The sequence below is a fragment of the Amphiura filiformis genome, chromosome 20, assembly GCF_039555335.1.
Source record: "Amphiura filiformis chromosome 20, Afil_fr2py, whole genome shotgun sequence".
Taxonomy (NCBI): domain Eukaryota; kingdom Metazoa; phylum Echinodermata; class Ophiuroidea; order Amphilepidida; family Amphiuridae; genus Amphiura; species Amphiura filiformis.
The window spans coordinates 16,040,883-16,053,213 of record NC_092647.1 but is presented as its reverse complement, the minus strand read 5'-3'; the positions used below and the strand labels follow the sequence as shown (position 1 = coordinate 16,053,213).

The following is a 12,331-nucleotide window of genomic DNA, read 5'->3' as shown; positions in this document are numbered from 1 at the left end:
GTCATTCCTGTAAATCGTCAGCCTGCTACGCAGATTGTCATATTTTGTACGTTGTTCTCAAAGGTAAGTGGTTGAATTTAACAATTCACAAGTTTATTACCACACTTTTATTTCCCTGTATTTTTAATCCTCTTACCGTCAAACAGGTCATTCCTGTAAATCGTCAGCCTGCTACGCAGATTGTCATATTTTGTACGTTGTTCTCAAAGGTAAGTGGTTGAATTTAACAATTCATAAGTTTATTACCACACTTTTATTTCCCTGTATTTTTAATCCTCTTACCGTCAAACAGGTCATTCCTGTAAATCGTCAGCCTGCTACGCAGATTGTCATATTTTGTACGTTGTTCTCAAAATAACAAAAATTGGCTTGGGCAAAAAACGTCAGAAAAGCAGTGTGACAATTCAGTAACCACATTAAGTGGGGAGGGCAGAAGTCCAGAAATACTTTGATGTGACTTTGAAACTGCTTTTAAGGAAAGCTTTTGATCGCTTGTGCTGTAAAACAGTTTGTCACGTTTTAAATGACTTTCGGTATTTCCGTCACCCCCCCCTTGATCATGCCCTTAACCTACCAGTTTGTTTTCCTGGGTCTATTGGTGTTCCTGGTGGTAGTGTTGTTGGAATTGCTTCTGTTGAGCCAGTCCAGCCTGTTGGATAGGTACGTGGAGGTTTGCGTGTTGTTGGCGGCAGAGTGCCAGGTGAAGGTTTGTCCGTCTCAAAGGGTGCTGGACATCAACAAAGAATAAAGATATTAATAAGCTAATACTTAATACAGGGGGGACTGAAGCATCCAAAGCCACCCCCTGGATATACCATTGAATTGCTTCATGAACCATTAACTAAAAATATAAGAGTCTGTAAGTATATTGAGATGAAGTGATCATCATACCAAACAGACATACACATTATTATCACTTCAGCTATATCCCTGATGCCAAAGATTTCCAAGCAGGCTGGTGAGAAATTTGGCAGTCAGGATTACAAGACTGCTTCTTATTTTCAGCCCTGTTGCCGATCCTACCACATTCTGCTAGAGTGTTTAGCAATGTTGAGACTAGTTGGCTACTCCATTGGTCATTGCAGTCATGATGACTATTGGTTGTAGACTAGTTGACTATTTCATTAATCATTGCAGTCATGATTATTGGTTACAGACTAGTTGGCTACTCCATTAGTCATTGCAGTCATGATGACTATTGGCTGCAGACTAGTTGGCTACACTATTAGTCATTGCAGTCACAACTGCAGACTAGTTGGCTGCTGTTGTGCACTGTGTAGTGTACTTTACTCCTGGCCTAGTACACCTACCCGTCTATTTTTGTTTGAGTTACCAAGCTCAATTAAGATGCTTTCTTACCAACGTCCAGGGCTATTTGTATAAAAACAAAACCTTTCTGAGATTCTAAGAAAAAGGAAATTTGATTTTAATCACCTTTTCCACAAGCATCTGTATCCAATAGTTTTGAGAGTGATGAGACTGATTAAAAAAAGTATTTTGGGCGAAAGGATTAGCAAAGCAAACAACTTACATTTGTCTTTCTTGCAGACATAAGCCTGGTCATAGAGACAGTCAATATCATTCCAATATCCACTAGACCACATCTCTACACAGTTTTCATGTTCACCGTTCCACTCCCATGTTGGCTCCCCTTCTGCCCAATTCACATAGTCTACTGCTGTATCATCATGCCACATAAAAGCACCTAAAATATGTGCAAATATAGAAATATTTTCATATATCATGATTAAAGCAGACGTACACAAACAAGCTCACCCCCACACACATACTTCGCAGATAGAATCTCGTTTTAAGATGACCGTGCGATCGGCGAATAAAAGTGATTGTGTTTCTTCTATTTAATGATGATCATATCTGGCTTCTCTTAATACCTTCCTGACATCTCCGGTTTATCAGGGACAGTCTGTGTAACTCAGTGGTTAGAGCGCTCGCACGACAAGCGAGAGGTCTGTGGTTCAAGTCCCCGCACAGGCAGGTATGTCCGGAGTTTTTTCTCTGGTATATCTGCCTATGCATGTTATGTTTCCATTTGTAAATTCATGTTTAAATGTGCTAGTGTGCGATGCGTAATTCTTCTTTCCCCTGTATATCTCCATAATAGTTTCTTGTCCATTTGGGAGATTATTGTAATTATGATAATATTAAAAACTTTATATTCCTACAAATGCAACTACTGGTTATGTGAAACATGTGTACAAAAATTAAAAATATGCCAAAACTCAGGTTTGAACAAAAAATAATGACATTTATGTTTAAAATATTGTATTTTATTGCTCTAATTAAGCTTACCATTATCATCACGATGCAATCCTATCCACAAATCTCTCCATCCATCCTTAGCTAGATTCTTAATAAACTCATTATCTTGTCTGCTATGTACCGATGCAACTGTAGCTCCATACTTCTCACATTGGTACTCAGCTTCAGGCCATGATTTCATATCTGTGCTTAGACTATAGCAGAAGCTGCCGTAGGCTGACCAACCATCATCACATGTTCCAGGGGCAATAGGTGGATCGGTAGGTCTGGGTGCTGAAATATATGTATTGAATTGAGTTCAGTATGCATTAACGAAATCAAAAAAGCAGGAATGCTTTGTTTCTCTTACACAATAGTAAGAACCTGAACAATTTGATTTCGCTTCCTTTGGAGACAACAGTGTCTTGTTGCATAATAACCCCAATAATGATCAACAGACTGATCATCGGATTTGCAATATAGGCACTGGAATTAAATTACAGTGAAAACTAATATGTGAGTGGACGCGGCGAATCAGCCGTAAACTCGGCAAATTGAATATATGAATACAAAACCCACCCAAGTCCATACGTTGGCCAAATTGAGTTAAGCATGGGAAATTGTTGCTATACATAGGCCTGTCATATGTATGAAAGAACAACTCAAATTCATCATCTGTGTCTATTGAGCATGTGAGAAATAGCATGTATGAAAGAACCACCCAATTCTGTGATTTGAGTCTTGTAATACATTGATTGAAATCCAGTATGTATAAAAGTGCACTTGTAACACATTTATTGCTGGAGAGTGACTTTTGAAGAAAAAAATGGGTTTAATAAAGGAACGTGTGTGGTTTATATTACATGGCAGAATGCTTATCAACATTATACATACCTGAGTGCTTTATTTTGTATTATCTCATTGTAATATCTCATTCCAACGTTGTTGTCTTTGTATATGATTCAAAAACCACCCAAGTCCAAAATTTAAAATGAACCCTACAAAGTCCCTGAAATGCTAATCGTCATACTTTATACAGTTTAATCCACTCATTTGCACGTAAAACTTACCATATTGACCAGGTAAATCTAACTTAAGGAATTAAAATGATACACAGGTTTTTCTCTCAAAATCACTTCACATGGACTTGGGTGGGTTTTGTATTCATGTATTCAATTGTATTCTGAGTTAAAGTGTAAAATGTATGTGAAGGTCGTATTCATAGGTGTATCAATTCGTTGCGACAAGTATCTTATCAAACGCTGTTTAAATCAATCAATAAAACTACTGCTGAAGAGGATAATAAGCTTCTACCTATTTCTATAGAATAGTTCTTGTCTTTGTTTGCTAAATCCTGTTCAAGTGGTAGCTAACAATTAAATCATTGTATTTTGTCTAGGTATGTATAATCAACAATGAACAATGAGAGGATATTTCTGAACCTCGTTGACTTGGGGATGATTTGAAATGACCGCCAATTATGACTGTTGGGTATTTATTAATAGAAATGTAGAAAAAGAGACACATGTAGAACCGACAAAAAATACAATTTTGTCGAAGGAACAGAGTTCAACAAATCATAACCCCGATTTTGGATATCGTTTGAAGTCAAATGATATACCATTTTAAAGCTTATGGTATATATTTTCTAAACACGAAATAAAATAAAATTGATCGGGCCGACTTTACGGCTGATTCGCCGCGTCCAGTCACATATTCTGTGAACAAAAAATAAAAATCTACTTTTTATGGAAATTTTACAAACATGAATTTCTCACTTACCGGTGGAATATTTGCAGAGAGGCATCAGTTTCCTGCTGCAGTCTGTGTCATCCCACGACCCGTCGAATTCCACAGCCACGCAGCCCTCACCTGGTCCTCTACTTGGTTCACTTTGACCCCAGTTTGTATACCATACAGGCCAACCATCCACCCAACTGTACTCCCCTGCAACCTGAAAGGTCAAAACAAAATAATTTTTTTATTTCACACCAATACTGATATAACATTGGATCCATTGAGCCCATATTAATTTTATTGGCAGAGTTACCAGTTAAAAATATTGGGCAAGACATAGTCGAGCCCAATATAATAATATTTTAAATCTCATAGCCAGACCAATAAGATATTTGCCCTACATCCTGAACTTGGAAACAATGTTGTATTTATAATGTTGGATGGCTGATTATGGTCCTACATGTGTTTTGGAGCTGCATCCCTGATGGGGGAAATTGATTCGCTGACAAAATTCCCAGCTATGCTACTGCTAGTGCTTATGTGTTAATATTGCAAATAATCATGCAATCCAGTCATTAATCAAGCTCACCTTATCATCCACCAATCCTATCCACAGTGGATTATCTCCCATGATGTGTAGTCGAGTCTCCACAAAAGCTTGTTCATAACTGTCTATAATACTAGCCAAATCTGTGCCATCCGACTTACATGCACTCTGTGCATCTTGGAAAGACATTCCTGACGACTGTGATGTAATGACTCGGAAGCAACTATCATAGTACTGGACATAGTTTGTCTTTGTGCAGCTGTTGGGAAGATCACCTGGGTCAGGTAGACTTAGATCTGTATGAGGCAGTGGAAATTATGTTTGAGACTGACAATTGCAATAATAGAGTAAGTCTGACTTGATTGGGATGAACAAACTTACACATTGAGCTATACAAACCATTTGTACAAAATGGGTGAATAAGGTATAGCATGCAATAGGGGCAACTTTGTTTATGCATTCTATTGTTTTGTTTTGCTTATATTTTAATTTCAAAATTCTCTGACTTTGGCCTGGGTGGATCAGATTATGTCTTGTTTAGGTTTACAATATCTTGTATATTCACACAGCGGAGCCTTGTCATCACCTGGCAACCTCACAAACACAGTGCCAAGAAGCATGAGTCAGTGAGCCTGATTCAGATGACACGTACAAGTCTTTTTACTTTTTGTCCCCTTATGATGCTACGCATTAGTTGTATTTGTTCCTACCTGGGTTCCTCTGACAAACAAATCCATTCAATTTCCCACATGCATTGTCATTCCATTCACCAACATCATCTTTGTTGTTTAACATTTCTACACAGTCTTCCTGCAGAAAATAACATGGTTTGTGTGGGGTTGGTCTTTGAGTCTCCAAACGTATACTATTGGAACTATGAAGGTAATGTCAGCAACTCTTGAGTGACTGCTAAGATATTAAACCCAGGACCTCCAACTTACTAGTCATGCACACTTACCTCACCACCTGCTTCGTTAGGTTCCCCATTATTCCAGTTGGTGAAATCTACAGCTGTTCCATCAGCCCATCGGAACTGACCAGTAGTGGTAACATCACTGAGTCCAATCCACATACGGTATGTGACAGTCTTTAGCTGGGTGGTCAAGAAAGCTAATTAGGAAAAGAACAGATTTATTTACTATAAAATATACACTGAAGTAATTATACACTTCCAAAGAATAACATAATGCACCTTTAACCTAGGGCACAAGAGGCTGTAATAGAGAGCAAATTTCAGAGAAATAACCAACAAAATGCTACCATTATCATATTTCTAGATTGCTTAAATAAATAAGCAAACAAACATACTTACATTGTACTTGTTGACTATGTAGAGTAGCTAGCTGCATTCCCAATGACTCGCATTGTGTTCTTGCATCATGCCAGCCAACACGATCTGCGGTATCCTCCCCAAAGAACTGATAACAACGATTGTCAAATTTAAAGGCTCCTGTGGGACAATTACCTACAGGAGTGGGAGTAGGGGGATAGGTGATAGGGGCAATGTTACCATTAGCTTTCTTGCATATAAATGGAATCTTGTCTCCACAGTTCAGGTCATTCCATGAGCCTGGTACTGCTGGTGCTGAAAATCAAAAGGGAAAGATATTTACACAAGGTAAATTGGTGACTTTTTTCTCCAAAATGTTGTTGATTCAAGTTTTCTTTCTTTCTTTCACTCTCTTTTAACCTATTCACTTGCTACTCTTATACTGGTAAAATTAAAATCATTTCAACACAAAGGCAAACAAATCACAACACAAACAGTTATCATCTATTGAACACATAACTTACTATAGACATAGAATTCTGCACACTCTTCTTCTCCATTAAAATCATTTGGTTCCCCTGATGACCAGTTGATGTAGTCTAAAGGTGTTCCATCAGACCATCTAAAACAAAGCAAGGGAGTAAATATATTAAACACATTATGTAAGATCACCTTTAGGCGATGGAAAAACATGTTTTAAGGGGCCCGACCACCCCAAATTTTGTGATTTGGAGATATTTTTAAAATTTACTAAAATCATCACCTTCCCCACATCTGGGGGTAAATATCTGTATATCTCATTCAATGCATAATATTAAAATCCTAAGAAATTCTAAGAACTGATGAGCCAATACTTGGTATTTGTCTTTTTTGTCTAAAAGTGAGGAAAACATATTTACACAAGGTAAATTGGTGACTTTTTTTTCTCTCAAATGTTGTTGATTCATTCCTCCACTCCTCTCCTCAAAGTGCCTCTCTCCTCCCTTCAGTTCCTCTCTTATGTTCTATTTCTTTCTTTCTTTTCCTTTCTTTTTAAATATCTGTATTTTTCATTCAATGTATAGAATTAAAATCCTTCTAAGAACTGATGAGGTAATACTTGATATTTTCTCTCTTATTATCTACTTATAGAAGTTACATGGAAATAAAATATGGTACTTAAAACAACAAAATTATGAAAATTTCTTTGTATTACGTTTCAGTTATCTACTCACGAATATTTCCCATTTGCAGCATATGTTCTTAGACCAATCCAATGCGAATGGTAGTCATACTTTCTTATAGTCTGCAAACAAAAACACAATTTAAAGTGTTCAAGAAATGTGCATTCAGAAATAAAAGTTTAGGTAACTTTAAACACGGTATAAAAGTGTTCAAGAAATGTGTATTCTGAAATAAAAGTTTGGGTAATTTTAAACACGGTATAAAAGCGTTCAAGAAATGTGTATTCTGAAATAAAAGTTTGGGTAATTTTAAACACGGTATAAAAGTGTTCAAGAAATGTGCATTCTGAAATAAAAGTTTGGGTAATTTTAAACACGGTATAAAAGTTTTCAAGAAATGTGCATTCTGAAATAAAAGTTTGGGTAATTTTAAACACGGTATAAAAGCGTTCAAGAAATGTGTATTCTGAAATAAAAGTTTGGGTAATTTTAAACACGGTATAAAAGTTTTCAAGAAATGTGAAATAAAAGTTTGGGTAACTTTAAAATTAATTGATGTAAAAAGATTGAACTTACAAATTATCAATAGCACTTTTCAGCAGCTGATTGCAAATCTTTTCTAATTCAAACATAGTGTGCAGTAAACTATCACACATTGGCAACAGCATATTTGAGGTACAGTGTTGTCCTTACTTGATGCAGGGTGTTGAATGCACTATCCACTGTATGAACAACGGTGAAACATGATTGAATCCCTAATTTAATGTTGGATGTTTCTGTGCGTACAGACACCTTTTTAATACACATTTTCATACATAACGGCTTACAATATCTGTCAGGAAGTCATTCTCTCCATCTGCATGGACTGATGTTAGAAAGCCTCCATTATCCATACAGTAACTGTTAGCCTCCACCCAGCCTCTTCTATCATCAATCTCTGCACTGTAATAATAGCAGTAGTCTCCACGCAACATCCATTCAGAGTTAGAAGGACATGGAGGATCTGAAATACACGGCAAAGACATAATCAGGTAAGCACAAACTCCAGGTTTCTACTGGGCAAAGGTTGATGAGTGATGTAGTTTGGTTTGGTGTAATACCGGTTATCATGCTCAATAGAAACCCGGGGGCTAACCAATGCTAACAGGCCATTTAACCTCCCAGATAAGAATGTATATTTGTGTCGTATCTTTACTAACAGCCAATTTTTTATTTTTTTATTTATTTATTTATTTATTTATTTATTTATTTATTTATTTATTTATTTATTTATTTATTTATTTATTTATTTTATTATTTTATTTATAACATTCGGCCGAAGCCAGGCTAATCCCAATAGTGCTCAGAGGCTACTAAATTTAAGGGACGCCATCTGGATATGACGGGACAGGGATATGGGAAGAGGTCCGATTTTAGATGCAGGAGGAAAACCGGAGCACCCGGAGAAAAACCTGCGAGGACGAGCATGGATCGGCAACCAAACTCACATGTGGCGCCGCGGGGAATTGAACCCGGGCCACAGTGGTGAGAAGCGAGTGAGAAGACCACTACACTAACCCGCCCTCTAGTCTAGAGTGTAATAATTATATCATATACGTACTAACAGCCAACTTCACCTCCCAGTTAAGAGTGTAATAATAGTACCTGGTAATAGTATTGCATACTTACTAACAACCTATTTCACCTCCCAGCTAAGAGTGTAATAATTGTAATAATTGTACTGTATACTTACTAACAGCCAATTTCACATCCCAACTAAGAGTGTAATAATTGTAATGTATACTTACTAACAACCTGTTTCACCTCCCAGCTAAGAGTGTAATAATTGTACTGTATACTTACAACCTGTTTCATCTCCCAACTAAGAGTGTAATAATTGTACTGTATACTTACTAACAACCTGTTTCACCTCCCAGCTAAGAGTGTAATAATTGTATTGTATACTTACTAACAACCTGTTTCATCTCCCAGCTAAGAGTGTAATAATTGTACTGTATACTTACTAACAACCTGTTTCACCTCCCAGCTAAGAGTGTAATAATTGTACTGTATACTTACTAACAACCTGTTTCATCTCCCAGCTAAGAGTGTAATAATTGTATTGTATACTTACTAACAGCCAATTTCACATCCCAACTAAGAGTGTAATAATTGTAATGTATACTTACTAACAACCTGTTTCACCTCCCAGCTAAGAGTGTAATAATTGTACTGTATACTTACTAACAACCTGTTTCACCTCCCAACTAAGAGTGTAATAATTGTATTGTATACTTACTAACAGCCAATTTCACATCCCAACTAAGAGTGTAATAATTGTAATGTATACTTACTAACAACCTGTTTCACCTCCCAGCTAAGAGTGTAATAATTGTACTGTATACTTACTAACAACCTGTTTCACCTCCCAGCTAAGAGTGTAATAATTGTACTGTATACTTACTAACAACCTGTTTCACCTCCCAGCTAAGAGTGTAATAATTGTACTGTATACTTACTAACAACCTGTTTCACCTCCCAGCTAAGAGTGTAATAATTGTATTGTATACTTACTAACAGCCAATTTCACCTCCCAGCTAAGAGTGTAATAATTGTATTGTATACTTACTAACAACCTGTTTCACCTCCCAGCTAAGAGTGTAATAATTGTAATGTATACTTACTAACAGCCAATTTTACCTCCCAGCTAAGAGTGTAATAATTGTATTGTATACTTACAAGGAGAAGGAGTAGGTGGAGCCGGAGTGGTGTAGGGTACAACACCTATTGAAAAAATACAAAAAGGTGAAAAGCTGCCAGATTTACAGGAGTATTTCGTGATCCTAGCATCCTCTATGGCCGATTCCGATTTTGCGTTTGCGAGTTATGCATGATTATGCTCTAAAGACAATGTGTTGTAAGTAATTTCATTCTGGTGTATCAGAACGTAATTCAAATTTCACGATAATTTTGCTAAGCGAATTAATTTGCAAGAACTTTTTTTGTACATAAACGTTATGTAGCCAGAGGTTTCCAGTGGTATAAAAACTTTTTTGAGAAAAGTGAGGGGATGATGCTGTGGATTACGAAATGCCCTTTTAAGATAACAAACAGTTTCAAAGTGCATTTTGTGTGTCAGGGTGCTTTTGTAAAGATCTCCAAATAAGTATGTACCAGTACCCCGGAAAAATGACATCACAACCCAGGACACCCTTCAACCTAGGACGTCCACAGATCCTGCTATACCAGTGTATTGCAAAGAAGACCATGTTCAGTGCCTGATGATAGTCATTTCATGTTCACCAGTGTTAAGTCCGGCCTCTGTTGGATAGTATAATGTCAAGTGGCTCAAAGGTTTGGAGCTCAGCTTCGGGTATGCAAGGTAAGGTCCTTGGTTATATATTATACTTTTACATAATAATATAGTCAATATACTATAACATATATTTTCCCCCTAAAAGACCTAAAAAAATACAGGTCTTTTGAGGAAAAAAATGTATATTTTCAATACGAAATTTTCAAATGATGGATGGCTGTTCTTCCCAGCTATATACACTGTAAGTACATATCAATAGATTTATAAATTTTACTTTGAGGACTGTTAAATATCAAAAATATAACAATTGTGAATTTTTAATAATTTGCCAGAGAAATTGTGATATATCACTAATTTTAAAAAAATCAAAATTACTTGATATCATCAGGACATTCCTCGTATTCAGTATGCAATTTGGTGTGTCTGATGTGCTTCCAAGCCCCTAATAAAATATTGGCCAAATGTTGATATCCCGGTTGATATCCAATCCCTTAAATTTCCATCCAGTTCATTGCCAAATTATAGTAGAATTTCACTAAGTAAATCAAATTCTTGCATAACAACGTACTTATAGATGTACTTTTGTGGTATATATTTATGAATAATTTACGCTATTTGAGTGACCGCCGCCATCTTGTGTTTGACTCTGGAATCGAACCAGAAGTGAGTTGCACTTCGTGGTTTTCGCGTGATTTTTAACCTTTTTTCAATGAAATTCATAAATGATAAACACCTCCTAATGAAAAGTTTCATGCCTCGGGCGTATATTAGGCACAGTACGGTATACACATTAAAGCCATATTATAATATTTTCAAACAAAATAGATCAGCATTTCTTTGCTATAAAATGTTAGCTTTTACTGTCAGATATATCCTCTTTTATTTTTGAGCCGAACAGCTACGACAAAGCAAAGAAAATTGGAATTTACTACCAGCGCACATGCTGTGGTGGTACGACCCTTTTTGTGTGTATCACCGTACCGCGCGCCGTGTACGTACTGTGTGTTATGAACATCGTGTATGCGTTCGACTAATAATTCCATCGTAATAATAAAGCGCCGGTTCCGGCGTTTTATTCAAAATCACGGATTTTGACAAAACTACAGCACCTAGAGTCTTGATTTTTGCAGGGTATATTGGTTTAATAAAGTACAATTTAATCGTGTAAAAAGGAATTTTAAAAATGCAGTGAGGGCGTCTTCCTCAGCAAATGTTAGAATATGGCTTTAAGTAACTGCATTCTCTGTTTACCTTTTGCTATTTTGCAGACCCAGCTTCTATAGTAATTACAATCCATATCATTCCAGCCTCGATCACCAAAAAACATCTCCACACAATCCTCTCCACTCCCTACATCATTGGGTTCACCTGGGCCCCAATTAGTGTGATCCACTGGTGAACCATCGGTCCACTCAAAACCTGAAGTGGAAATTATTTGAATGACACACAATAAGGTCAGGTCATCTTATTCAAATTAAAAGAAAAATTAAAATTGTGCATGCAAATGGCACTCAAGTTTGAAAGTGTACACATAATCAATTTTTTTTCAATACTCTTAAAGTTTCACCCGCCCAGTTTTTGGCAAAATCACTTTTCTTTTTAATTCAATTTACAACAATTGTGACAAGCTACTGCAAACTTAATGCCTTCATTTATACAAAATTGCATCATACAAAGTGGACCTTTACCACTTGAAAGTGGATGTTTGAGTGCTTTTAGAACACCAAAACAAGTGTACCCTATATCCAATTGAATCAGCAAAAGCTCTATTTAGAAAGCCTGAATTAGTTTATGACCACAGATGATATGACAACTGGGGTGTCCACTGCTTAATAACCCTAATGCACCTACACGCTTGAGGGCTCTGGCAAAAAGTTTTTGGGCTCAACAATTAATAACTTCCGTGCACAAAATAGCTACGCCAAAAGCAACAAAACAACAAGAACAACAACTATATATGACTCCTATTTGACAACTGCGATTTTAAAAACTACTCACCACCTTCGGTACTTTGATCATGTAGCCCAAACCAGAATCCTGCACCTGGGGTACTGGAAGCA

The 12,331-nt window shown here is 36.6% G+C and overlaps 1 protein-coding gene across 1 annotated transcript; it reads right to left on the bottom strand.

Moving 5' to 3' along the window:
- Window positions 1-4,033: 4,033 nt before the first annotated feature.
- LOC140142155 (macrophage mannose receptor 1-like) lies at window positions 4,034-8,830 on the bottom strand. Its single transcript, XM_072164121.1, has 9 exons — window positions 8,764-8,830; window positions 7,804-7,979; window positions 7,028-7,098; window positions 6,338-6,435; window positions 5,856-6,128; window positions 5,502-5,653; window positions 5,254-5,353; window positions 4,586-4,839; window positions 4,034-4,213 (listed from the first exon to the last, which is right to left on the bottom strand). Exons 1-9 carry the CDS (start codon window positions 8,828-8,830, stop codon window positions 4,034-4,036), a joined length of 1,371 nt encoding a protein of 456 aa, XP_072020222.1.
- Between the last annotated feature and the right edge of the window lie 3,501 nt (window positions 8,831-12,331).